Source organism: Lissotriton vulgaris, chromosome 2_1 (assembly GCF_964263255.1).
Source record: "Lissotriton vulgaris chromosome 2_1, aLisVul1.2, whole genome shotgun sequence".
Classification (NCBI taxonomy): domain Eukaryota; kingdom Metazoa; phylum Chordata; class Amphibia; order Caudata; family Salamandridae; genus Lissotriton; species Lissotriton vulgaris.
In genome coordinates, this window is record NC_141687.1 from 266,435,018 (window position 1) to 266,462,498 (window position 27,481).

The 27,481-nt window shown below is 47.9% G+C and overlaps 1 protein-coding gene across 1 annotated transcript in view; it reads right to left on the bottom strand.

Moving 5' to 3' along the window:
* Window positions 1-6,385: 6,385 nt before the first annotated feature.
* The window catches only part of ZNHIT3 (zinc finger HIT-type containing 3), a 58,684-nt gene continuing 37,588 nt past the window's right edge, over window positions 6,386-27,481 (bottom strand). The window contains exons 3-5 of the mRNA XM_086954912.1: window positions 12,605-12,697; window positions 12,435-12,515; window positions 6,386-7,491 (exon numbers count right to left, since the gene is read on the bottom strand). Coding sequence (XP_086811038.1) covers window positions 7,259-7,491; window positions 12,435-12,515; window positions 12,605-12,697 — 407 coding nt within the window. The 3' untranslated portion in view covers window positions 6,386-7,258. The remainder of the gene's footprint in view (window positions 7,492-12,434; window positions 12,516-12,604; window positions 12,698-27,481) is intronic.

Here is a 27,481-nt window from a genome sequence, read left to right on the forward strand (position 1 = left end):
AAGACAGACAGCAATCTTGTCCGGAACCGAAAAAATTGGCGCCGAGAAAGGTTCCACAAGGAGAAGACCTTTTCTAACCAGATCCTTTGCAAAAGAAGATCTACACTGACCCAAAGGCAGGTCATGTATCCACTATACCACACAAGAAGAGGAAGGCAGATGCTAAACCCACACCTGTAGTTCCTGCCAAGGAGGAGGACACTGTCACATCTCCTATGCACCCTTCTCCTATACTTCCTTCTCCTTCATCCCCTGTTCCTCTTAACAATTCACCACAGATTTCTCCTCCACATTCTCCTCTTTTATCTTCACACTCACCTCAAAATGATGATGAGTATAGATTAGGGAGAGGGATAGACACAGATGAGCCTTTCCCATACCCTGTAGATGATACAGACTGGGAGTACCCAAACCGACAGGATGTGCCAGATATTCCTCACCACCCATTAAAACCTTCTCCCCCAGAAGATAGCATTGTTTTTGGTCACCTGCTGAACAGAGCTGCCATTTAGCATGGGGTCACTATGCATTCTGATGAGGCCGAGGAATATTTTCTGTTAAGACACATTTGAACAATCGCAAAGGTCTGTTCAAATTCTTCCCATGATTAAAGGGGTCATCAAACATGTTCCGGAGATATTTAAAGACCCTGTACGTACTAGGATCCTAAACCCTAGAATTGAGAAAAAATATAGGCCTGCACCTGCAGATCCAGCCTACATTAAAGGACAACTACCATTAGATTCACTAGTTGTGTCAAATGCTAGGAAAAGGGCAAACTCACAAACTTCAAGTGAGGCACCCCCACCTGACAAAGAATCCAAGGTAAAAGATGCTTCAGGCAAAAGAATAGCTGCGCAAGCTACCAACATATGGCGTACAGCTAACACACAAGCTCTCCTTTCACGATATGATAGGGCTCGTTATGAACAGTTCGAGAAACTATTAGAGCATCTACCTGACCAATATAAGGCGCAGGCAAACTACCTTATACAAGAAGGCAAGCTAATTTCTAATGCCTCAATCAAGTCTGCACTAGATGTAGCAGACACTGCATCTAGAGCTGTAAATACTAGTGTCGTACTTAGGAGACATGCGTGGCTACGCATTTCAGGATTTAAACAGGAAGTGCAAACTACCATTTTAAATCAACCATTTAACCCCTTCGCTGAGGTGGCAATTCCGCCGCAGTGCTAGGGGGCAGGGGGGCCCGAGCGGTGCTCACATGCTCGTGACGGAACCGCTCCGTCACGAGCCTCGGTTAAGCTGTGCTCATGACGGAGCGGTTCCGTCATGGCCCCGCCCGCTCAAAAGAACACGCCGCGCAGGCACGAAATCAGCGCCGCGCAGGCGGGCCATGACAGAACCGCTCCGTCATGAGCACAGCTCAACCTAGGCTCGTGACGGAGCGGTTCCGTCATGAGCATGGAAGCGGTTAATCAAAATCAATTGTTTGGACCAGAAGTAGACACAGCACTTGAAAAGATGAAGAAGGATACAGATACTGCCAAATCTATGGGAGCTTTACAGTCCACACAAGCTATAAGTTCCTTTTGTCGCTCCTTTTACAGAGTAGGCTCAAAACAAACTGGAGCTGACAACACAACATCCTTCAAATCTAACACACAAACATCCTTTAACAAGGGATATATTTTAGAGGAGGATATAGAGGAAACAACAAAGGAAGAGGTCGGGATAACAACAATAATCGAACCTCTTCCACCACAAAACAGTGACTTCCCTCTGCTCACCCAACAGCATTCCACTCCTGTGGGGGCAGATTAACACAATTCCTGCCTGTCAGGAATTCCATCACAACAGACAAGTGGGTAAGACAAATTATCCAGTATGGCTACTGCCTGGAACTTACAGCAACCCCTCCACACATACCACCCAGGCAGCGTCCAATGTCTGCAGAACACCTTACTCTGCCCAAACAAGAAGTTCTGTCACCTCGTTCCTTTACAAGAACAAGGAACAGGGGAATACTCGCTGTATTTTCTAATTCCCAAGAAAGACAGGACACTAAGACCAATTCTTGACCTCAGGCCCCTCAATCATTGCATACAATCAGATCATTTTCATATGATCACTTTACAACAAGTGCTCCCACTGCTGCAACAAGGCGATTTCCTCACAATACTAGACCTAAAGGACGCCTACTTCCACATTCCTATACATACTACTCACAGAAAGTATCTAAGGTTTGTACTGGAAGGACAACATTATCAGTTTAAAGTCCTTCCATTCGGAGTGACAGCGGCACCAAGAGTATTCACAAAGTGCCTAGCAGTATTAGCAGCACATCTCAGGAGACAATAAATACTGGTCTTCCCTTATCTAGATGATTGGCTCATAAAAGCCAAGTCATTCAATCAGTGTGTCCAACACACACGTCAGACACTTCAAACATGCACGACTTAGAGTTCACAATCAACTACACCAAGTCGCACCTGCAACCCTCTCATATACATCAGTATCTAGGGCTACAATAAACACATCTACAGCTCTAGCTTATCCCAGTCCAGCAAGGATACAGAGCATTCAAGCCTTAGTCACAGTCTTTCAACACCAACAATCTCTGCAAGCCAGAGTGTTCATGAGACTAATGGGCATGATGGTATCTTGCATCTTAATAGTACCATATGCAAGACTGCAAATGCGTCTGTTACAAGAATGTCTAGCACAACAGTGGAACCAGGCTCAAGATCAACTAACAGACCTGGTGTTGGTAGACAGCCACACACATCACTCTCTGCAGTGGTGGAACACCAACAACTTGACAAAGGGGCGGCCGTTCCTCGAACCTGTTCCACAACTAGTGCTCACAGCAGACGCATCTCTCACAGGATGGGGAGCCCATCTCCTACATCATACAACTCAAGGACACTGGAACATTCAGCAAAATTTGTTCCAGATCAACCATCTAGAGCTGCTAGCAATATTCTTAGCACTCAAAACATTCCAAGCACAAGTACAAAACAAAGCTGTATTAATCCAAACGGACAACATGACAGCTATGTATTATATACAAAAACTGGGGGGGGGACACTCTTTACAACTGTCCCAGCTTGCACAGAACATTTGGAGATGGGCCATTCCACAAAATATATATAACTGCTAGCGTAGCACCTTCTAGGAGTTCACAATCAGATAGCAGATCTGTTGAGTCTGCAGACACAACAAATTCACGAGTGGGAACTACATCAACAAGTTCTTCAACCATTTTTCCACAAGTGGGGTCATCCAGACATAGATCTGTTCGCCACACAAAAACGAAAAATGCCCAACCTTCGCCGCCAGGTTTCCTCACCCGCTGCCCAAGGGCAATGCAATACGATGAACTGGTCAGGCAGATTTGCGTACGCTTTTCCGCCACTACCACTAATACCATTAGTAGTACACAGTCTCTCAAATTATTCCTGGTAGCTCCCACATGGGCACGCCAACCATGGTTCACCACACTGCTAGAACTCTCTCTAGTTCCACACCAAAAGTTACAACTGACTCCATCCCTGCTAATGCAGAACCATGGACACATCAGACATCCAGACCCAAATCAACTGAATCTGGCGATCTAGCTCCTGAAGTCTTACGAGTTTGGTTATCTTAACCCACCACCAGACTGTATGAACATCATTAAAGAGGTAAGGAGACCTACTACCAGAGCTTGTTATGCTGCTAAATGGAAGAGATTTGCCATTTATTGCAACAATAACAAAATTGATCCCCTGGATGCTTCTATCCAGAATATCATTTGCTACCTTTTACATTTACAAAGGTGTAACTTGGCATATTCATCCACACGCATGCACCTAGCAGCAATTGCAGCATATTTACAAAGCAGACCACATCTGTCTCTTTTCAGAGTACCTGCAATTAAAGCATTTATGGAAGAATTAAAAAAAATCATTCCACCCAGGCTACCACCTTCTCCAGTGTGGAACCTAAACGTTGTTCTTACAAGACTCATGGGACCCCCTTTAGAGCCTTTACACAAATGATAACTGTAATTCCTCACGTGGAAAACAGCTTTCCTTATTGCTATTACCTCTCTTAGAAGGGTAAGTGAGATACAAGCTTTCACAATACAAGAACCATTTTTACAACTACATCGTAACAAAGTGGTTCTAAGAACTAATCCTAAATTCCTTCCAAAAGTCATTACTGCTTTTCATTTAAACCAATCTGTAGAGTTACCTGTGTTTTTCCAAAACTCTGACTCTGTAGCTGTAAGAGCTCTACACACTAGATGTTAGGAGTTCTTCTCTACTAAATAGATAGAACTAAGTCTTTTCCAAAAACAAATCAATTGTTTGTGTCTTTCTCTCCACCTCACAAAGGCAAGCCCATCTCTAAGGGTGGAATTGCAAGGTGGATTGTAAAATGTATACAAATATGCTATTAAAAAGCAAAACGTACATTAACAGTTCCTCCTAGAGCGCACTCCACACGCAAACTAAGAGCCTCTATGGCTTTCTTAGGGAACATCTCCCTAGAGGACATATGCAAGGCAGCAACATGGTCTACAACACACACCTTGACTAAACACTACTGTGTTGATGTGCAAGGGCAGCAACATGGTCTACAACACACACCTTCACTAAACACTACTGTGTTGATGTGCAAGCCAAGCAGCAAGCTGCAGTTGGCCAAGCTGTCCTTAAAACTCTTTCAAAGTACTGCAACGGATACAGGTGACCACCGCTAGGGGAGACACTGCTGCACAATTGATGCTAAGTGTAGTATCTGCAGCTCATATGCCTCGAACGGAAAATGCTACTTACCAGTGTGCATCTAGTCTTGGCATGTAGAGCTGCAGATTACTACACGCCCTCCCGCGGACCTGTACCTGTTCCAGTTTTATCTTACTCAGTTGCACACGCATGGACATCCTTTTCTTTACTTCTACTAACTCCATTTCCCATCATGGCGAAAACCAATCGAAGGATGGAGCCGATGCCTATGCACACGATCGTCCAAGGGAGGAGTCCCCTATCTCGTGACTACAAAGACTTCTTCCAAGACGACAACAACATGCAATTATCCGAGCCCAACACCAGGTGGCGATCTAATCCCAAGTGTAGTAATCTACAGCTCTACATGCCAAGAACAGATGCATACTGGTAAGTAGCATTTTCCTTTTAAATCCAAGATGCAGATCCAAAACTAGCATTATAATCGGTGTTTCTCGCATTTATTACATTAGACTGCTTATTGCATACTTTTTTGTACTATGCAGGAAGTATTTAAAATGATCTATTTTCCTGTTGCCAAACCAGACTCTTGAAGTATCAAGCTACGATGTTCAGGGAAGTTAGACAACGTTCTTTTGTGAGATCCATATAATTTGATTCTGTACCACTGTAATATGCAAATCATGTGCTTTAATGCTAGAAATCCACTCTGCATTATAATTGCCCCATTAGGCCACCGATTGGCCATTCCCAGGTTACAGTTGTGTTTAAGGCAATCTTTGTATTTATTGCACAACCTACCACAGTCCAGGAAGAGTAGTTAATGAATCAGATGGAACTACAGTAAACTTGTTACAATTTTAGGATATTGAAATTGCGTTAAGTCACTACAAAGGAAAAAGTACGTTCTGTAAACTAATTCGGTCTGTTCTAGAAGTATGCTTGTACACAATTCATAATGGTCTTGTAGTAAGCCAAAGTAATACTACTTCAGCATTCAGCATCATGGTTTCATTTTACTGTGTGTTAACTGCCTATATCCTGTGTTTTTTTTAATAGATTTCCAGAATTTCAATATTGTTCTGACTTGTCTTTTAAATGTTACGTATTCACCATTAGATAATGTTTAGAACGATGCCCCTTTATTTCCAGTACATAGTATCGATATGCTTCAAATATATCTGTGCTGTCGAGATGTCGTTTGAAAGGAGATGCTGGTTTTAGTTTGTAGAGCTCCCAGGATCTCAGTTCAGTGCCCTGTAGGGGCTCTCCCTGGAAATCGCTTCTACTCCAAAACAATGTAAGCCTTACACATGATCACTTTACTCTGAGTTGCTGCTTTGTGAACATGGGTCGATCAAAATAAATTCCTCGGTTATTAATATAGCCTAAGCATATTTAATGTCTAAAAGGTTGTTGAAAAAGTAATTCTCGTATTGTGTTCGGCCAGTATACATGCAACTGCAATAATATGTCTGTCAGATATGCACTGAAGTGCAGCTACGGTATGGGTAACCTCGCTGCTAGACTTGTGGTGGGAAATTAGCACTTTACTGTCTCTAAAGATTCTTAATCGAAACACTACAAAACTATTCAGTCCTCTAGGATTCCCAAGGACGGTGCTGGGGTGTGCCTTTTGTATTTCAAACCCGCTTTATTATAATACACATTTTCCTTTTGTACACACATTTTACAAATAAAATATTTATTGGTGAAAAATATATGCTTTGTATAATTTTTTTACAAGTATTAACATTCTGAAACAACTTGTAGTTAAGGCAATGCTTACGGACTTGTGAACTTAAATTTGTTTGCTAACTGGTTAGCACTTCCAAACCTGTTCTTACATGGTGCAGAAGAGAATTCTGGGAATATGATTCATTTCATAAACACCACACTGGAGAAATCATAGCAAGCACTTAAAAAAATCGTACATATCACTTTTCAAATGAAGCATTGCAAATTTTCAGTCTTTACCACTGTAGCTAATTAAGAGTCCTTTACAATATGGAATGTGAGAAAGAATAGGCTAAGAGAAAAAGTTCTAGTCCTATAAATGCACACTGATCTCACACAGCCTTTGTTGCACGTCAGTTTTTTTTTAAATCCCTCCAGAAAAAACAGTGAACGATGTTTGGAAAATGTAAAATATTTAAACGTACGAGTTGTATTAAAGAGGTGTTAAATAGGTCATTTTTACAGCTGGAGAGAACTAGTACTGCACCACACGGCTTATGGATTCATGCATGTCACATTAAACTGAAATGTCTGCTTTCACAAAGATTCCCAGAATTTGTAATGCAGGGGTGATATATATATATAGCCTTATGTTTTAAAAACTAATCCCAGAGGTGCAAAGTCTAAATTTAGTGATCTGTCCTGTCGGTACAGTTGCAGAATACTAGTGGCTAAAACGTTGTGGTAATACACAACAAATTAACGGAAAGTCACGAAAAAGGGATTATGAACAGCAGCAAAAAAAATACATTTTCTGCAAAGCATGGTTAGTTGCAAACTGCAAAAAATGGAATTCTTCAAGGCCATAACGATCAGAGCAGTCCTCATTGCATCAACATTTCCTGTATGTCCTGGAGCTTGACTTCTTCGAATGGGAGCACATTTGCATTTTTGGGAGGCTCCACAATTTTCAGGCAACAGTCTGCAAACTCCACCAATAGAGGTTCCTGCATGTACTTCTTCATAACGGATGCTTTTTCCTCCGCCTTGTCAATTGTTACTAGTAGTTGAGCAAGGTGAGGATTTAACAACAGGTCTTTCATCTCTTTAGATTCTCCTATTGAAAAAGAAGGTTCAAGAAGTGACACAGTTTCTTTGGTCTTTTATACATAAATAAACATTAGCAACTATTAGCTAAAAAATATCCTAGGCCATGATTACACTTACCAGTCAAACATACGAAGTGCTTCCGCTCTATGAGCAAAATATGTAGATGGCTAAAATGGTAAACTTCACTCTGTTACTCAATCACACATGAATATGGAATCCGTATGTTCTGGCTGGACTTAGTGGGTCCATATAATTTTTTGACCAAATGCTTTTACAACTGAGAATCCCAGATACTAAAAAGAGAAAAAAATGGGCCTGCTGGGACCCTGCCGCACACAGGAACAAGTGCTGGGCACACGTAGGGGCTGCAGAGGGGGGATTAAGGGACACCAGGCTAGGGCAATGGGCTGAATGTGGTGGGACACCAAAGGGCTCCAGGAGGAACAGGTTGAGGAGGCAGAGGTGAAAGATCTGGGCTAGACAGGGTGGTGTACCAAGCGGGTGTGAGAGTGCCACAGCGGGATAACAGTATTAGGACAAGAGCAGAGAAGGGATGTATGGAGGGAAGACAAAGTAGTTGCAGGGTTAGGCCAGATGGCACATATTAGTTGGAAGGTGTTGGGTTGGAACACCCACCATCTGATGTCCAACAACGTGCCAACACAACCGTCACACCAACTGCCATATGTCAACTTTGGCACTATCATACTCCTGAAAATGAACATCAGATCCCAACACAATATCCCAAAAGCAAAAATTTGAAAAGGAGTTAGGGTTTCACTAATTTGTCAACAGTGCCTTTGCGTAAAATTTATTAACATATTCCTCAAAAAGGAAAGAGCTTCTGACACTGGGTTGAGTAGACTGACTAATTTCCAGGGCACTTTCATTCATCAGCTAATCTGGTACTGGCTTTGAAGATTCCTGTGCTTTTATGCAGTGGGAAATCACTACCAGTACTCTACACTTTCCTTTAGTTTCACATCAGCCACATACCAAAGTTAACAGCAGAGAGAGCGATTTAAAAAAACTAAAAAAACTAAAAAAAAAGCCTAATGGAATGTGTAAATTAATCTCCGGCAGTAGAAATTACTCGTGATGCAGTCCAGTTAATCAGTTTCTGGTGGATGGGTCTACCTACAGATTCCTCACTCGTAGAGCAATCCCCAGGTGTTAAAACTCGATCTAGGTAATTTCAAAGCTTTTAATCGCCGATAGGGGCACTGGAGTCACCCAATGCCAGAAGTGACCACAGACTACTATCGGCATAGCGCCTACTTTGGGGCAATGACGCAAGTTTCCATTTTTCCACGCCTTTGAGGAATCGGAGCTCATTCTCTTGTGAAAGTTGTGTTTAATTTTTCTCACAAAAAAATCAGATTGTGCAGGACCACGTCTCCTTCCAACAGGTTAGGCTTTAAGCCCTGTCAAGAATGCGAGGAATAAATATCCATCACCAATCCTCACCCCATCTACCTTTAGTGTCTTGGTTCTGACCACCCCTCTCTCAAGTCCTTCTCTTTAGTCTTTCTTCTGTCAAGCAGGGCTCCGCTTTGGGCACCTTAAAGCACTATCTTTCTGACATCTAGCCTTTCTGTGGTTGCCACATCAGCCATCTCTGTTCAAATCTCCGGTTGTAAATAAGTTTTTGAAAGGCCTCCACCTTCACCCTTCATTACGGAGTGGCACCTTAATCAAGTGCTCCCTTTTCTGACATGCTCTCCTTTTAAGCTACCACACAATTAATCTCTCTGGCTCCTTACCATCAAGATGGCCTTCCTTGTGGAAATAACATCTGGCCGGAGGGTCAGTGAGCTTTAGGCTTTGTCATCTAACACTCCATGCCTGAACATCTTCCCAGACAAGCTGGTTTTTCGCATTGAAGCTTCCTTCCTGCCAAATGTTGTCACTCCCTTTCAAGTTGGCCAGTCCCTAACCTTGCCTACCTTTTACGCTCCACCACTTCCATCTAAGGAAGAGGAGCAACTTCACTGTGGGGTAGGTCGGAGCGAAGAAGAGGTAGGTTGTGCAGAAACTGACCATCTCCTGATGGATTGTGAGCTGCGTTAAACTTTACAAAGCAACACTGATGGCATGCATAATAATTTCACCAGAACTAAGGCTGCGATCACTACGTTAGCACAGAGTTCCAGTCTGGACATCTGCCAGGCAGCAACATGTTCTTCTCTACACCGGTTCGCAGATCATTACTGCTTGTGCAGCGCGGTACATCAGGATGGGCACTTTGTTCATTCGGTCCTGTAGAACTTTAGTATGAAACATTTTCGCAGACCCACCTCCAGGGAGGTATTGCTTGGGTATCTCTTCTAAGGTAAGGAATCTGTGGCTAGAAATCTATCAGATGAACAAGTTTCTTACCCTTGATTAACGCCTTATCCATTAGAGACTCCAGCCACAGGTCCCTTTTCGACCTACCCATCTTCCCTGCTCTGCGAACAGATTTTTAGGGAAGGACTTTCCAGGTCGAGTTTTCCACACCAGTGGTCAGTCCGATATAGGCACGGCACACAACTTCCAAAGCCACATAAGAGCTGAACGACGCCACCTACTGCAGCGCTACTGCTCACAAAAACAATCCAGATCCAGTCTGACGCTTGGGGATAATTATAGGGTAAGGAATCTGCAGCTAGATAGAGGGCCTGGTTTAGATCTTGGTAGAGGGGAATGGGATTGATTTCCAGTCCACTATATTACGATCCCCTTCTATCCTATGGAGATTGTAATATGGCAGACGGGATATCAGTCACATTTGTGACTGAGTATTCCATCCGCCGAAATCTAAAAAAGGCCCAGAGTCTCCACCAGAGAAAGCATTACTGAAGGTAACCCGGGGTATGCAATGCTCTTCACAATGGTCTTGTGCAATTTCTTCTAGCAGATTTCCAATTGGTTTAAAATGCAGCAAGTAGATCTGACCACAGGCCCGATGGTGTAGAACTGGTTGCAGTCAAATGGTCTAACCCTTATCTGAAGGCCATAATTTAAAAAAATTCTACCGGAGGACTCCTCTGATCTGTTTACAGTGAAGCCTGCTAAATTTAGATGGGCATAGATGCTTTTCGGCTTAGCACTAAAATAATGCCATTCTCTCCAACTAAGGCCCATTTCTTCCCTTTCTTCTTACAAACGCACTGCTCAAGTCCCTCTGGTAATTTGTTGCGAGTTCCTCACATCACTCAAATACAATTTAGGTGCACTTTATAAAATGAACATTTGTTAGCTGGTGCTGAGGCATTCTTATTTAAGTGACATTCAATCTTGGGAACACCCTTTATCTCACTAGAGGATAAACTGAATCTCGCCATAACCTTCTCCCCTATACAACTTTAATTCGTGTACATGAATTTTCGGTGATCAATTTTAAATAAAATTATCACTTCTACAAAGCAACCACTTAGTGGAGCTGACAAGAGATTTAGCCATGTCACTGAAAGACCATAGCTATATAATCTAAAGTAGCCCCCCCGTCCCCCAAAAAAGCTTACAGACGACGGCCTACAATACGAGCAAAATCAAGGTACCAGAATAATCCTCATATTGAAGCAGAATCACGTAAAACATACCAGAAAGCAATTAGTTACCTGCAGAATTAAAGCCAGTACTTTAGACAGCCTACAAGGTATATGCACCAACGGCAGGGTATCTTTGCTGAAATCTGCATAACAAGGCACGCAGCCTGCATTGATAATGGCACTTGCATTTTTCCCCACTTAATTTCTTGTAAGCAAATGCAACTTTGCAGCAACAAATATGTTACAATCTTATGTTATATTTACACCTATTTACAACGTGATGTATTATTATATACACCTATTTATATCGTGCCCATCTTGCACCAAGATATGTTAAACTGTATTGAGGGTGGTTATTTATTGCAATGGTTAAAGGGGGGAAGATGTGTTACAATCTTATGTTATATATTTACACCTATTTACATTGTGATGTGTTATTATATACACCCATTTGCAACGTGCCCACCTTGGTATGTTCCATCTACCCCCATGGTGATAGTGCACTTGGTAGCTTCCTGTGAAGCTACTCTTAGAATGTTCATGTGAGGTGTTTATCATTTGCTGGAGAGCGGAGCAGTAAATAAAGGCAGTTATTTACCAGACGCCTCAGTTTTCTACTTTTAACAAAATACTATTCTTCATTCCTTACCCTAGAAGTACATGCTTGAGCTTCAGTGGTTCTTGGTGCACTTGCTCAAACGTTTACTGTGATGTCAATTAACATGTTTTAAATGTTTTCCACCCAAATGAAGCTACAGCTGACATTCTGCACAAATTTGGCTTACTTTTCTGACAGATTCTTTAATACATTATCTAAAATGGAAGAACACTAAAGGATTACATAGCACAGTAGCTTAATGCGTCCACTACAAATAAGCAAGTGGCAACTGAAGTTTGAATAGGGTACCTCTGTCAAGTAAATAAAATCAGCTTCATTGACTTTGGTAATAGTAACCACAGCAGATACACCAATATAGAACTTAGTTCATAAAACGTGACAAATTAAATTCAATTGCCCGTTTGTTTACTTGGAAATCTTGGTTAGTAGCATGACAGATCTCTGCACACTTAGTTCATGGGAACGGCCACTATATTATTTACCACATGAAAATATGTAAAGAGGACAACATTCAGTTATGGGTTCTATTTTTTATTTTTTTGTCCTAATAGCAGAAGGGAAACCTCAAGCTAACTTCACATTGAGAAAGTACTTTTAATTTACAGAACAGAATCTTCATAAAAAAAAGTACAGATTAATTTACCAGACACTCTTCATACTGTCAGTAACACCAAGTGTTGCAGTGTACCAGTAAGTTAGGGAAATATAAGCTGCAGAAATTTTGTATAACTTGCACCACAAAATCGCATTTCTTCCTTCGGCCACATCTTCCTTATTAAATTAACTTGGAAAACGTACCTAGGAGTTTAAGCTTCTCCAGCGGAACTTTATCAGATTCGTCGTCCTCACCGAGGATGCCTTCTGTGTACACGCCATTTTCTGTCAAACAGAAGGGATTATTTACAGGTCATTTATGGACAGCACTAGTAAAGATGGGAAGGAAGCACCAACTGGAACTGTGTACGCACCTTCGCTTCCTTGTGGTTTACAGTCTCTAAATGTTGAAGCTATTTCTGGAAATGTCACCTCTGGCACTGGCTTACTTTTTGGAACGCATTCCTCTGTAAATGTAAAAACCATACTGAATTTAGAGTTCACAAGTGGCAGCACTGGGCTTCTCAGAAGCACAGGAAAAACATTCCTCTCTAAGCATGGCTTGCCATGTCAGTTTTCTGTGAAACACAGAGCTACAAGTGGAAAGAAATTGTTGCATGTAAATTTTCAAAGACATTCTTGAGTGTCACATTTTTCCGATCCCTAGACATATAGAAACCAGACAAGTTTGTCACCTTACGATAAACTCAAATTGTCTTCCTTAGAAATTGGGAGAAGTCTACTAATAACTACATTTCAATTTTCATTTAGCCATTCAATGGCTTTTGCATGCAAACGATAAAAAAAGTAAAAGTATGAATAAAAATGATCCACAGGTCACACGATGAGATGTAATTGATTTACATTCAATGAAAAACCTAGAAAAATAAAGGAGTAGAAAATGTTCCTCCTAAGCATTTCCTTGGTAAACTTAGGAGAAGGATTAAAAAGAAAGAAAATGAAAAGGAGGAAAATCAAACTGGAAAGCAGAAAATCTCAATCACAAACCTTCAACACCAACCACAGTATTGGGGTTGGTATCATATTGAATTGTAGACTCTTACCTTTAGAGGAAATGTGATTTGTAAACATGAAGAGACTACATTTTCCTCTTACACCTGCATGGTGCCAGTAAACACTGTGCCGAGACTATTTGAAAGCCTCCAGTAGATTACTGAATCCCCCATAGCACTGAATCTTCTCAGCTTCTTTAAAAGAGGACAAAGTGGGGCGTGGCCAAGATGGCGGCGTGAGCAGACGTGCCTTGCCGAGCTCCCGCCGCCGGCCGCTGAATTAAGCACATTTCCAGCACTTACCCGGCCGCAACTGACCCTCGATGACCACCCGACGCCAGTGAAGCGGCAGCGACGACTTTTGGGCCGGCCTGGTGTCCAGCGACAGCCTGATCCCCTTTGCGGCTGACCGCGAGAGCGACGGCGCCTGAGGCCTAGCGCGCTCCCGAGCCCTGGTCGGCGACGAGAGCGAGGCCGAGGTGGGCGGAGCCCGGAGTCGCCCAGGATCGGCAGTTGCAGGTCCGGCCCGCGCGGAGCTGCGCGAGGCCTCTCACAGCGGTCTGTGGGGGCTTCTGCGGACCTGCAGCGCACCCGGGACAGCTGAGTGACCTTTGCCCAGATTGCCGCCGGCCTCCGCCTGAAGACCCAGCAGCGGCGCCTGGCGCGCGGAGGTGAGGCCCCGGAGCAGACGCGTGTCCCCGGCTCGAGGCGGACCCGTAGCAGCGGAGCGGAGGTACCAGGGGGGGTAGGACAGTGGCAGCGGGCCCCCCCCCCCCTCTCCGCGGAGCTCCCGCTTCCCGCCTGACCCGGTTGGGGTGGAGCGACCCGCACCAAGGGACCACAGGCTTGAGTGGCCTGCCCGCTGCACACTGCTGCCACTGACACCGAGCGCCACACGCCACGCCGCGGAGGCTCTGTGGGGCACCAGGAGACCGCGGAGCCTGGCCCGGAGTCGGCCCGAAGCGCCCAGGGGAGCCCAGGGGAGAAGAGTGCGGAGTGGGGGAGTGCGGAGTGGGGGAGGTCAGGCGTCCCCCCCCCCCCCAGCGGGCCTGCCCCTGCGGGATTGCCCCCATATAGACTGCACCTACAGGCCTCGTCCCCTGGCGTGGCGCCCTGCCTGTTGTAGCGGAGCGTACCCCAGGGACACCAAAACCAGCAGCCACGCACGCCCGCAGCAGCCCCCGCGGAGGTGAAGGAGGCCTACTGGACGTGGGGAGGCCCGGCTACCTTGCTGCGCTCTTGGCCCTGGAGGAGGCAGGGCGGAACGCGGCAGACGCCATCTTGGCGGCTCCCTAGCTGGCATTTCCCGCCTCGCCGTTGGACCCGGAGTCCCTACGCCTTTCCTGCACCCCTACCGCGCCCTGCGACGCTACGCTGCCCGCCTGGATTCTGGGGTACGCGGGGGACCCGCCTCCACACCGTTAGCCACCCGGACCCGGGTTGGCGCCCAGAGGGCCTGGGACTTGCTTCGCAGCCGACGGAGGGGCGAGCCTGAGGGCCCTGAAGCGAGATGTCCGGCGGGAGGCCCAGAAAAGACCGTTCCATCAAGGACCTCTTCACCCCCCCCACCACGGGGAAGCGGAACGGCCCCGCGGGCTCTACCCCCCGAGTGGACACTGACAAGAAGGTGGGGGCCTCATCGCCCCCCGAGGAAGCAGACCCCGAAGCTCCAGTCACGCGGTCCTTCTTGGAGTCCCTGTTCTCTAGCCTGCGTGAGGACATCCATGCCCTAAAGAAGGAACTTCAGGATGAGATCAGGGAGGTCCGCCGTGACACCGATGCCATAGGGGAGAGAGTAGCAGACCTGGAAACCAAGAGCGACACACGAGACGCCGAAATAGAGGCCCTACGACAGGAATTGGCTCGCATCCACGACCAGCAAGTGGACCTCCAGACACACGCTGAGGACTTAGAAAACCGCTCCCGGCGGCATAATATTCGGATCAGAGGAGTGAAATTGTCCCCAGACACAGAGGACCTCTTCCGGTTCACACAGGGTCTCTTCAACCACGTCTTGGGCCGTCAAGCGGATGCCCCCCTCCACCTGGACAGAGCCCACCGGACGGGCCCGCCGAGGGCCAACGCGACGAACCCGCCGGACATCCTGGTGTGCGTGCAAGACTACAAGACAAAAGAGGAAATCCTGAACAAGGCTCGCCACATGGAGAAGATCTCCTTCGGCGGGCACTCCCCGGTGCTTTACCAAGACCTGGCTGCACTCACTCTGGAGAAGAGGCGCACCTTCCGGCCGGTAACGGCGGAGCTGAGACAGCGCAACATTTCCTACAGCTGGGGGCACCCCTTCCGACTGGTGTTTCGGCTGGGCAATGTCCTACACCAACCACGCACTCTTCGAGACGCCTGCCAGGTGCTGGGACTGGATGAACCGAGAGCTGATGTCGAGTCGTCAGGGAACAGATCGTCTAATGAAGCGGGCCCAGGCCGCTGGCAGCAACAGCGGCGCAGACGCAGGCCGCGTCGCCCGGCGGACACGGAGATAGAGGAGGGGCGGAGGTCGGCGGTGGAGACGGTAGCACAGGGCCTGGCGCCTGCGAACAATGGCTGACCGATGGGGGAGCAACGCACTGGTGGTGCAGGAGTTAGTCGGTCCGGGCTCCGCTAGCCCGGCGGCGGGGGCGCGGGCAACGCGCTCCTTGGCCTTCCCTACTGATGGCACTGACGTTTCACCGGCATTGGTGCACTCTGAGTGAGCGGACCTGCTTGCGACGTCGCCACTGCTCCCATTCTACGAACTTACCTTACCACGGGTCCAGCGGCCATGGGGCTGGACCTGGGACAATGATAGACCATGTTTCTTTGCTTGTTGGGGAAAGGGGTTGGGGGGGGTTACGGGTGGGGGGCGTTGAGCGGGGGGAGTTTGCACTACAGAGGGGGGGGGGTTCAGGCGGGACGATTGCTCCGATTGGGGGGGCAGGTTGAGTTGGGGGGTTCCTGGGGAGAGAGGGGGGAGGGGCGGGGGGGTTCTCCTTGTCCAGAGGCTTCGGTCGCCAAATGGTGCTCTGCCGCGATCCCTAGCGCAGTGACTTTCGCGACCCGCGGGCCCACGATCCCGGCCGCAGGGCAGGCTTGGCTTTCCTTGTACGACTCCTGTTATGCCACGACACCTCATAGTGCTTACGCTTAATGTGCGGGGACTCAACAGCCCGAATAAACGCAGGGCGATATTATCCTACCTCGAGCGCTCCAAGGCGGATATCTGCCTTCTTCAGGAAACACACCTTGTGCGCAGCGACCAGCATAGACTTAAATCCCGCGCGTTCCCATGGCAGTTCTTTTCCTCTTCCCCGAAGAAATCTGCAGGGGTGGCGATCCTAGTGGCTAAGTCCTTTGAGGGGAAAGTCCTCCAAAAAGAGGCCGAAGTTAAAGGGCGGCTCCTACTCTATAGCTTCCTAATCGCGGGCCACACCTTGTTGGTGGGTTCTGTTTATGGCCCGAACGAGGGTCAGGAAAGGTTCCTGCATACAGCTCTAGAGACCGTTACAGCCACCACACACACTCACTTGCTGCTGGGGGGGGACCTCAACATTGTCTTTCATAACACAGCGGACCGCTCGGGTCAGAGATCCGGTCAGGTAGGGGCGCTCACGGCGGCGGGTCACGCACACCTGACGGACCTGGGCCTCATCGACCTCTGGCGGCACGCACACCCCCAAACTACCGCCTACACGTACTACTCGGCGGCGCATAAGACATACGCGAGGCTGGACTATTTTCTGGGCTCCTCGCAGCTGGCGCTACAAGTGGAGAGCGTGGAGATACTGCCGGCCTCGCTCTCGGACCACTCCCCGGTGGCAGCGACGCTTCGGGTAGGAGCAATGCCGACTCCACAACGGCACTGGAGGCTGCGGGACGGTCTCTTACACCTGCCTGACACCCAGGCCCGGCTCACGACGGCGATTAACCGTTTCCTGGAGCACAACGCCAATGATGACACTACCAAAGCGACCCAGTGGGCAGCCCTCAAAGCGGTCCTACGCGGGGAAATCATCTCCATCGCCACGGCCAACAACAAGGAGAGGGAGCTGAAACGTGCCGAGCTCTCCCAGCGCGTGGCGGAATTGGAACAGATGCACCAACGCACAGGGGCAGCCAGAGCGTGGCGTCAACTATGCGCCGAGCGGAAAATGCTAGCGGCCTTGGACCAAGATGTGGCGGAATACGCCGCGATGCGCCTCAAACACGTCTACTATACCGGTGGCGACCGCTGTGGGAGACTGCTGGCGAGTAGACTTCGGGCGCAAACCCAGAGGCAACAGGTGCGCTCGCTCCGGTTGCCCAGTGGCGACCTGGTCACAGAAAACGCTGCGATTGCGACGGCTTTTGGCAATTTCTATGCGGCGCTCTACGACGCGGATCACTTAGATCCGGACGCCGGCCTAGCCTATGTGCGGGGTGCGGACCTCCCCGCCCTTACCCAAGCCCAGGCGGACTTTCTGGAGCGGCCCATAGGCCTAGAAGAGGTCATCTCGGCCATTGCCCGCCTCAAGGTCGGGAAATCCCCGGGACCCGACGGCTATACCGCGGCGTTTTACAAGACCTTTTGCCAGCAGCTTGCCCCCCTCTTGCGCGACCTGTTCAACACGTTTGACACGCCTGGCGCCATACACCCGGACCTGCTGGAGGCGTCGATCTCTGTTATTCCCAAACCCGGTCGCGATCCGGCAGTCTGCGGCTCCTACAGACCCATATCGCTACTGAACGTAGACCTGAAGCTCTACACTGGCATACTAGCGAGCCGCATCGCCCCATATATGCAACAACTGATAGACCCCGATCAAGCGGGCTTTATCCCCCAACGGCAGACCAGCGACAACACCAAGCGGGTGCTGCACCTCATTGAGGCCGGATCGCGCACTAAACCCGGCTGCATGCTGCTCACCATTGATGCGGAGAAGGCCTTCGACAGAGTACACTGGCCATACCTCGACCAGGCCCTCCGTCACTTCGGCTTTGGAGAGAAACTCCGCCACCGCATCTTCAACTGCTACCGCCGGCCCAACGCCGCGGTACGGGTGAACGTCACACCTCCCCGAGGTTCGACATTGGCAGGGGTACACGCCAGGGCTGCCCGCTGTCGCCGCTCCTATTCGCATTATACATGGAGCCGCTGGCCCAGAGGGTGCGGCAACATGCTCTCATCTCAGGTATCAAATTCGGGGCCGACACGCATAAGATCAGCCTGTACGCCGACGACGTCCTGCTGTCCCTCACTGACCCGATGCGATCCCTGCGTGCTCTCTTCGTGGAGCTGCACACCTTCGCCCTGGCCTCGGGCTTCAAGATCAACGAAGCCAAATCTGAGGCTTTGAACGTCTCGCTGAGCCCGGACGTGGTGGCCGAGATTAAATCGGAATTCCAGATCCAATGGTCGGGCGCATCCGTCCCGTACCTGGGCGTTCGCCTGGCTCCTACTGTCCGAGACACTGCGCGGGCCAATTACGAGGCCCTCACCCGCAAGCTCCGGGAGCAGCTCCGACGCTGGAAACCACTCACGCTGTCGTGGTTAGGAAGAATTGCCGCAGTCAAAATGACACTGCTACCGCAGATTCTGTACCTGTTCCAGACGCTCCCCCCTGGACCCCCCGACGGGTTGGCTCCAACAAACGCAGTCGGAACTGTCACGGTTCATCTGGAACGGCCGGCGACCCAGGTTCAAGCACACCCTCGCCACCCTACCCCCCGCGAACGGAGGGGTCGGGGTGCCAGACCTCACACTGTATTTCCAGGCGGCTCAGTTGCGCACCTTCGTGGAGTGGTTCCAGCTGGAGTCCGGTAAGCACTGGCTCTTCCTCGATCAGGCAGTGGCCGGCCGTACCCTCCAGGGCGTGCCCTTCCTCCCGCGCCGACACCGTCCTCCTAACCTGTACGCCTCTGCAATCACCAGCACAGCCCTGCGGGTGTGGGATAGAGTGGCCGTGGCCAAGGGGCTGACCACCTTCCCCTCACCCATGACTCCTATCTTTGAGAACCCCGACTTCACACCGGGCTTGGACGCCGGCACGTTCACGACGTGGCGGACGACACCCTGCCGCGCGGCAGGACACATGTTCGATCTCAAGGGCGTACTGTCGTTCCAGCAGGTCAAGGCAGATTACGGCGTGGCCGAATCAGAACGCTTGCAGTACCTGCAGGTGCGCCACTGGGTGCTCCATCCCTCGGTCCAGCCCGGAGCCCAACGGCACCTCACGCCTTATGAACGATGGCTGCTGACACGCACCTCCGACAAGAAGCTGATATCGGACCTCTATCAGCAGCTGCTGCTCACGCAGGCACACACATACAATGCGGGCCAGGTCCGGTGGGAGAGGGATTTGGGGAGGCAGCTCACTAGGAAGGAATGGGAGGGGGTATACCATAGAGCCAGACACTCGGCGCACCACACTGGCCTTACCGAGACCTTGACGAAGGTAGCAACATACTGGTACCACACCCCTGAGAGACTACACCACTGGGATGCCCGAATCAGTGACAGATGCTGGAGGGGATGTGGGGAACTAGGGACACTGGAACATCTGCTTTGGAGCTGTAAGGCACTGCGCCCCTACTGGGACCCTATCCTGGATCTTATAGATGCACATCTAGACACACAACTGCCGCGCTTCCCAGCGTACATTCTGCTAGGCCTCCCAAACGCACTCATGTATCCTCTGAAATCCTGGCGCGGGCGCCTGATCGCGCTTGCGCTTGGGGCTGCAGTCCAGAACATTGTGGCGCACTGGAGGGCGACCCAGGCTCCGCAACAACTGGGGTGGCTTCACCGTCTGTGGGCAATCCTGGGAATGGAGAAACTATCGCTGGCAGCAGCGGGGAGGGGGGCGGACTTTGCGGAGCTTTGGCGGCCATTCCTCGCCTTGCTTACTGGGGAGTTTCGGGAGGTGAGCTGTCCACGCTACCTGCGTCTGCTCCGCTTGGCGGAAACACCTCTCCCGGACCCCAAATCACATACCCGTAAGCGCACAGGCCCCACGCGCGTGGCATCCACTGACTGTTGAGGGTGGTTCACGGCCTATAGCTAGATCCCGGAAATGGACAAGGAGAAGGGTGGGCTGGGGTGGGGTGGGTGGCGGGGTTGTTTACAGTTCTTTGATTCTCGTTTTTCTTACAATGCACTAGCACTGACCAGCTTGCACCGTTGTAGCACCTCTTAAGACGCGGCCGGCCCTTTGGGTTGTAGGCGGCTTGCTGTGTTAATAAGATGACATGTCCGCTGGCCCTATGCGGGGCGTCCGCGGGGTCGCTGGTCTCGGCCTCCCTAGACTGGTGGCGGCCCTTGCAGAAATCGATGAGGTGCATTTTTTGCTTATGCTCAATAAAATATTTAATACATAAAAGAGGACAAAGTGAACCCTGAAAGTGGTGTTAGGCCTCGGACACCACATTACATCACAGCATTGTTGCAGTAACATTGTCACTGAACAGGGGTATCCGGGTGAAGACTGCAGCTTTAAAGTACCCTGTACCATACTCTTATACCTTTAGCTCCCAGTACAACATATGAGATCCCTGGCTCAAAAGTGTGGTTTAGGAGTGTTAGTGTATATGGCCGACATGTTTCGCTACATAATACTGAGGTCTGATAATGCTACCTCAGGATTCTATTGGCATTTACAAACTACTCTGCCTTCGTCCTCATGTTTCATAATCAACCACATAATGGGAGATACAGCGAGGTTACCCATGATGTATCCAAGTTAACACTTTATTCAGTTGGGTATACAACCATAAAAGCTCTTAAAAAAAGCCATTTATATACAAATGAGTATACAGACCTAAAAGTACTATTAGGTATTCGGTAATTTATTGTATCATATACAATTAAAAAGAATACAAATTTATGTGCATCATGATAAAACAATTAGTGAACCTTGATATAAGCTTGGCCAGTATGTGCCATTTTAATGTTGTGTATAGTTGGTTTTACTGTGGGACTGAGACATGGACAACTTGACACTGGGAAGAAGCCTGTCAAAGAAGTTTTGCGGTAATTGGCTTGGTGATGCTGATGAAATGCTTTCATTTAGAGTCTGTAATGAGTGCCCTGTTGATATTAGGAGAACTGCCTTGGATATGATTCTGCTCTTATATTGTCCACAGTTATTCCAAGGAGTGTCCCGGCGCAGTACCAGCTGGATGGTTAGGAAGGAAGAATAGACAATTTTTTTTAAACCGGTTTTCAGCATCTTTTTTAATAACCATGGATCGCTTGCAGCGTGTAATTCCAGGGGAAGCAGGTTCCAAGCTACAGCTCTCAACAGGGACAGTGATCTGCCACCAGCTCGGTCTACGAATCCTGGAGGTACAGACCAACAATTTATTCAAGGTACGCAATTGGCTCGACGGGTTGTAGAAGCTGAATCTGGAGCTCAAGTATATAAGACCTTTGCCGTACAGGGTGGCATGGTCCAGCACCATTGACCTGAACTCTTTCCCTAATAGGGAGCCAATGGAGATCCCGAAGATGTGGCTTAGTGCTCCCCGTCCATGGACGGTTGAGCAGAAGCAGAGAAGCCTCATTCTGGACCACCTGAAGTTGATCTGGAAATATCCTGGCATACCTCCAAACAACGCATTGCCATAGTCAATGCGGGACGTGATTTAATGCTTGAATGACCGTTTTTAGCATGGAAAGGTAGGAGTGACAGACATTTCTTCAGCAATCTCCTGATCCCAAAGCGGGTTCCAACCAGCCTTTTGATTTGGGGCCCAAATGACAGCTGGTCATCAAACCAGATCTCCACATTTTTTACTAGCCCTCCTTGGGGATCCGGTGTGGGCTCATCATCTGGCCAGAAGGAGAGCCAGAACTGCGGGAGGAAATCCCTGAAGAGGAGAATATCCGTTTTGTCCTTATTACATTTCCGTTGTTCTTTTGCTAGCCAGTGGAAGACTGAGGTGAAACAGGATTTTACATGAGAGCTATTTACCTCTTTCCTCTTATTCCAGGAGAAGAGCAACTGTGCATCATCCGCATAGCAGATCACTTTTGCTCCTAATTAGTCTGCTAACTGGATTTAAGGGGTATATCTTTCCATTATGGTATTTAGGTTATATTTTATCAGGACAGGCTGTTCTCTCTTGGCAGGCTCAATCCCACAGTCCGTGGTCCGAGTACATAACCTAAGCAGCTTCAGGTTTACTTGGTTTGTTATAATTAATTTATTTTTAAGAACAAAAAAAAAGGTTATTTTCTTACTTTCTATTCCCTTTGAAGTACAAGGAAAGGGTTTCACTTGTACTTCTTGATACCTAGGCATCTGCCATAATCTACACACTTCTTATGTGCAATAGCAATCTCAACACTTACTTCAGTGTCTGCTGTAGGACTGAACCCAGCCTACTAGGTGTCTGACCCATCTGTTTTCCTGTGCCAAAGTTCAATCGGATGCCACCGTCTGATGGTCAGGTCCAATATTTGACTCTTAAAATACTGGCTGAGCTACATATTCATTTCCATAACGCTTCTAGACTCGACTCATAATTTAAGGGGAGGGAAACTTAATGTCCCGCCAATGTCTGCTCAACCTTTAAAGATTTTTAACATATGAATTTCAATGAAGCAGTTTATGCGGAGGGAAATTTAGGTTGCAATGTCTTTATAATCCTAAACTTTGCAACATAATACACCAAGGCAAACATAACACATGGGTGGCCCAACAACCCCCTTTCTCTGCCAGTGGCCTCAGACTTTATTTAGCTCCACTATAAGGGAGTGAGGTAACATTACTTTTACACCTTAGCTGCTGAAACTTCAGACACCAGCGTAAGTAGGTAAAGTGCACAATTCCATTCGGCTTAGTGATTGTAAAATTATTTATTTATTTATAGTATTTCTAAAGCGCTCTGCAACCCTACGGGCATCCTGGCGCTGCATGAATATAGTTGAAACGCTGTGCATCCTGAGTAGAAAGGTGGTCCTTTGTTTCCGGGCAGTTAAATTTTAGGAAACAGCCATGTTTTTACTTTTTTTCTAAAGGCCATCAGTTCATCTATTTTCCTGATGGCAAAAGACAATCTATTCCACAGACGGGCTGCCGCTATACTGAAGGCTCTGCCACCATAGGTGGCTTTCATGATCCTGGGTATACTGATGAGGTTAGTGGAGGAGGATCGAAGAGTCAGAGTGGGTTCATACCACTTGAATTTGTTTTGTAGTGGTAGGGGACCCATCCCATGCACTGCCTTGAAGATGGTGCATAGGGGTTTGAAGAGGATTCTCTGGTGTATAGTCAGCCAGTGTAGTTCTGCCAGTGCAAGAGTAGTGGAGGATCTTCGCCCTCGGGAGAGTGCCATTTTAGCTGCTGCCGCCTGGACGCTCTGAAGTTGGGAAATCAGATAGGCAGGTGATTCCAGTAACGGAGCATTACAGTAATCCAAGCGGCTGAGAATGGTGCTCCTCACTATGGTGGCTCTAACTTGTACTGGTAAAAGGGGAAGCAGCTTTCTAAGTCCTCGCATTAAAGCGAAGCAGCTGCTCACCTGCTTATTGACATTGGTCTCCAAACTCAAACTTTCATTGAAACTGACTCCTAGGTTCCTCACTGATTTTACTGGGGTTAATGGCTCTCCTGGCTACAGAGGCCAGAAATCAGCGGGCAGGCTTCTAGTGATTCTACCTACTTTACAGTGCAATATTTCGTTTTTTTCACTATTGAACTGTAGTGAGTTCTTCTTTAGCCAGGATGTCATTTCCATCATACAAGTATGGAAGGTCTCGAGTGAGTTTGCATGGGCACCATCAAGAGAGATCATCAGCTGCGTGTCATCCGCATAGTTGATCACGCTAATGCCGTGAGCTTTGATGATGCCCATCAGGGGTTGCATGTATACATTAAAAAGTGTCGGACTGATTGCAGATCCCTGTGGGACCCCATATGGCACTGTGGCGTATTCCGACTGGTATGGAGGTAGTGCTACTGCCTGCCACCTGTCCGTCAAATAGGAGTGGAACCAGTCGAGCGCAACTCCCCCCAACTCCAATGCTCTTCAGCAGGATATCATGGCTCACAGTATCGAATGCAGCGGACAGGTCTAGCAAAATTAGGATTGCTGATTCTCCCCTGTCCGCCCTCATTCGCAGGTCGTCCAGAACCGTCAGTAGAGCTGACTCGGTTCCATGAGCTGGTCTGAAACCAAATTGCTCCTCTTCAAGGATGTTGTTAGTTTCCAAGAAGAGGGACAATGATCTGCTGACCATCCGCTCCATGATCTTAATTGGGTATGGCAAGAGCGATATCGGTCGGTAGTTTTTATGGCAGTTGGGGTCCAGGTTTGATTTCTTCAGTAGGGGGGTGACAACTGCCAATTTCCAATCTTTTGGTACCATACCTGTGTTAAGAGATTGATTACACAGTTGTCGAAGTACTGGAAAGAGTTCGTCCCTGAACTCCTTTACTATTTTGTGAGGTAAAGGTTCCAAAGGGGATCCCGATGTTATGCTGGGGGCTGTTTGTTCGAATTCTTGTTCTGTCGGAGTCTCGAAATTCTCCAGGATAGCCTTTGGTGTGGGGTGTCTTATATTTCCCTCGTTCTCCCCATTCTTGGTGTTACTGTTATGCTGCGCTAGAGGAAGGGGGGGGGGGGGAGGGGGGGGGGGGGGCATCCTTCATGCCCTTAATGATCTTGGTGATTTTTTCCTGGAAGAAGAACGCCAGACCGTCAACTAGTTCCTGTGAGGGCTTGATTTGGCTATTCATCAAGAAAGGACAAGGGGAACCCATTAGATCGCTCGGGACCATGGGTGGCAAGTATTTAACAAAACAACAAGCGGTCCTGAGCATTCAAGAATGAGAGAAAACAATTGGTATTTATAGATCACAATGGAGTTCTATAAGGTTCAGTATTCCTAGACCAGCCGGCCAGGGAATGTTTAATAGTTTAATTAGTATAAGATCTCCAGAGTACAACAATTAACCCGAAAGTAAGGGTTAAATTGGGACACAATCCTGTGCCATACAAGGAGGAGAAAGTGAGAGAATAAAGGTAAGAGAAGGGAAAAATTATCAGGCAAACAGAGTGAGCTTACAGGTCACTGATATTAGTTATACATTAGCAGTGTATCCTGGAGTCATTCATACAAACAATAATATTAGGGAAGTACACGTATGAATTACTCTATGGTCGACGTTTCGATCCCCAGCTCGGGTATCAAGGGATCATCATCAGGACAAGAAAATTAATTTTGCCTGAACAAAGTTATTTATAACACCTGTTATGGAAAAATAGAAGGGAGGAAAACAAAGATATATTCACAGTCATTATTTGTATGGTCAGCGCTCACAATGCAACTACAGACTTTGCATTCGGAACCGCAGGGTTTAAGGTGTTGCCGTGAGGCGTGATTAATCATGTGTGAGACCTCAGAAACTCATGCACATTGCAATTCCTTATTTTGTGAAGGATTGGTGGTGAATATTCTTTGGGTTTGTGATCAAAAAGTGATTTGGGCACTAGGGGTAAGCCGTGAGAGTGATGCGGCTTGTGGTGGTGAAAATTTGCAGTGTTTGGGTGGTTATGAGGGCTCGTGGCGCATAGGGGCAGAAACCTACCCAGTTGGTTGTGTGAAGAGAGATAAACTTCAAGGGGAAAGTCCTTTCTGGATGCCACACGCGATTCGTTCTGTGGGCAGTAATTGGTATGGTATTTAGAAAACATCCAGTTGGTGGGCGCAAGGTCAACAAGATATAAGAAGGGCCCATTTACCTCTGCGTGTGGGCCGCTCCTTTGGGTGCGGTCGGGTTGAGAATTCAATTTGGGCGCTGATTTTGAATTAAGAATGAAGCCCAGCCTGAAATAAATAATATTATTACTAGGAGCATTCTGTGTCCTGGGGGTACACTCGTAGTGTGAAGAAGGTGGGGAGCTAAGAGAGGTACCTTTTGGGTTGCGAGAGGAGGCAAAGATTTTTGGGGGTTACTGAAGCCCGAAATCAGCGAATCTTGCAGATGGTCAGTAAAGGGCATCTGATCTTGTGCGCGTTTCTAGCTGTAAAGTGAGAGAGTTGGTATCAATTAAGAAATTCTCATAAAGTCATGGGTTATCGGATGTTCTAAGGACAGGGTTACCATCAAGGTGAGGAGGGTTTCTAGAAGTCCGTTTCAGTTACTATGACTGCAATATACTCGGAGCCCAAGTTCCCGCTAATCTCTGTAAGGGAAAGGGAAATGAATTAGCAGGGTGAGGTGAAGTGGTCAAGGGGGCGCCCAAGTGAAGCGCTATATTACCGGTAGCCTGTGGGGCAGGATCGCCGTCCTCCAGCGTCTTGGAAGATCGCCGTGTGGGAGGGTTGCGGCCAGACGAATAACTGGTCCGCTATGGATCAAAAAATTAAGAGTGTAGAATTAAGGCTTTGTGGGCCACGTAGTTCTATGTCAGAATTAAGTGCCGCGATTCGGCGGGCTTACCGTTAGGATCTGCCAAGTCTCCGCAGGCTCCGGTCGCTGGAGCTGCTCACACTGGAACGCTTCCGAGGTTTCTGAATCGTGCCTGATTATTGGGTTAGGCAGGGGTCACGTGTTTGGGGATCGCGCGCTGACATTGGTTAGACGCGAGTCATGTGACGGGGGCTTTTAGGAACCAGGTCTGCTTCATTAGTCTAGTTTGAGGGACATTTTGGGCTGGGATAGGGCTCATGCCGAGTCAGGAATGGTGACATAAAAACGAGGCAGATTAAGTGAGCAGAACTGGGTGATGTGAGATTAATTAAAGTGCCGTGCAAGTGCTTAAGTTGTAAAAATTAGTATTTGAAAGGCTTAAATTTACAAAAAGTTTCAAAACTGCATAATTTTTTAAAAAAACATTCTAATATACTTAATTTTCACAGCGAGTTGTCTTTTCAGAATGTCAGAAGTTCTGGGCCAAAAGCAATTGATTGAGGAAAATTACCCAGCTTACAGCAGGGTTGTCCAGTCCTCACTCCTGTTTAGCCCTGTGTGGATGGTATCGAACTGAATGATAGTCTTAAGTTCCTCACGATTGAGGAGTTGGGCCAGGTTGCCACCTCTTTGTGGGAGTTTCACCGTTTTCAGCACTGTCCATTTAATTTCATCCACAGTATGTTTCAGTTCTGTGTAATGTTCAACGAGCGGTGCGTTTGGAGTCCCACAACGTATCCGGCTTCTGTGCTGGCCAATGCGAGTCTTTATTTTCTGAGTTGTTTGTCCGACGTACATTTTCGGACAAGGACACAGGATGGCGTAAATAACATTGTGGCTATTGCAG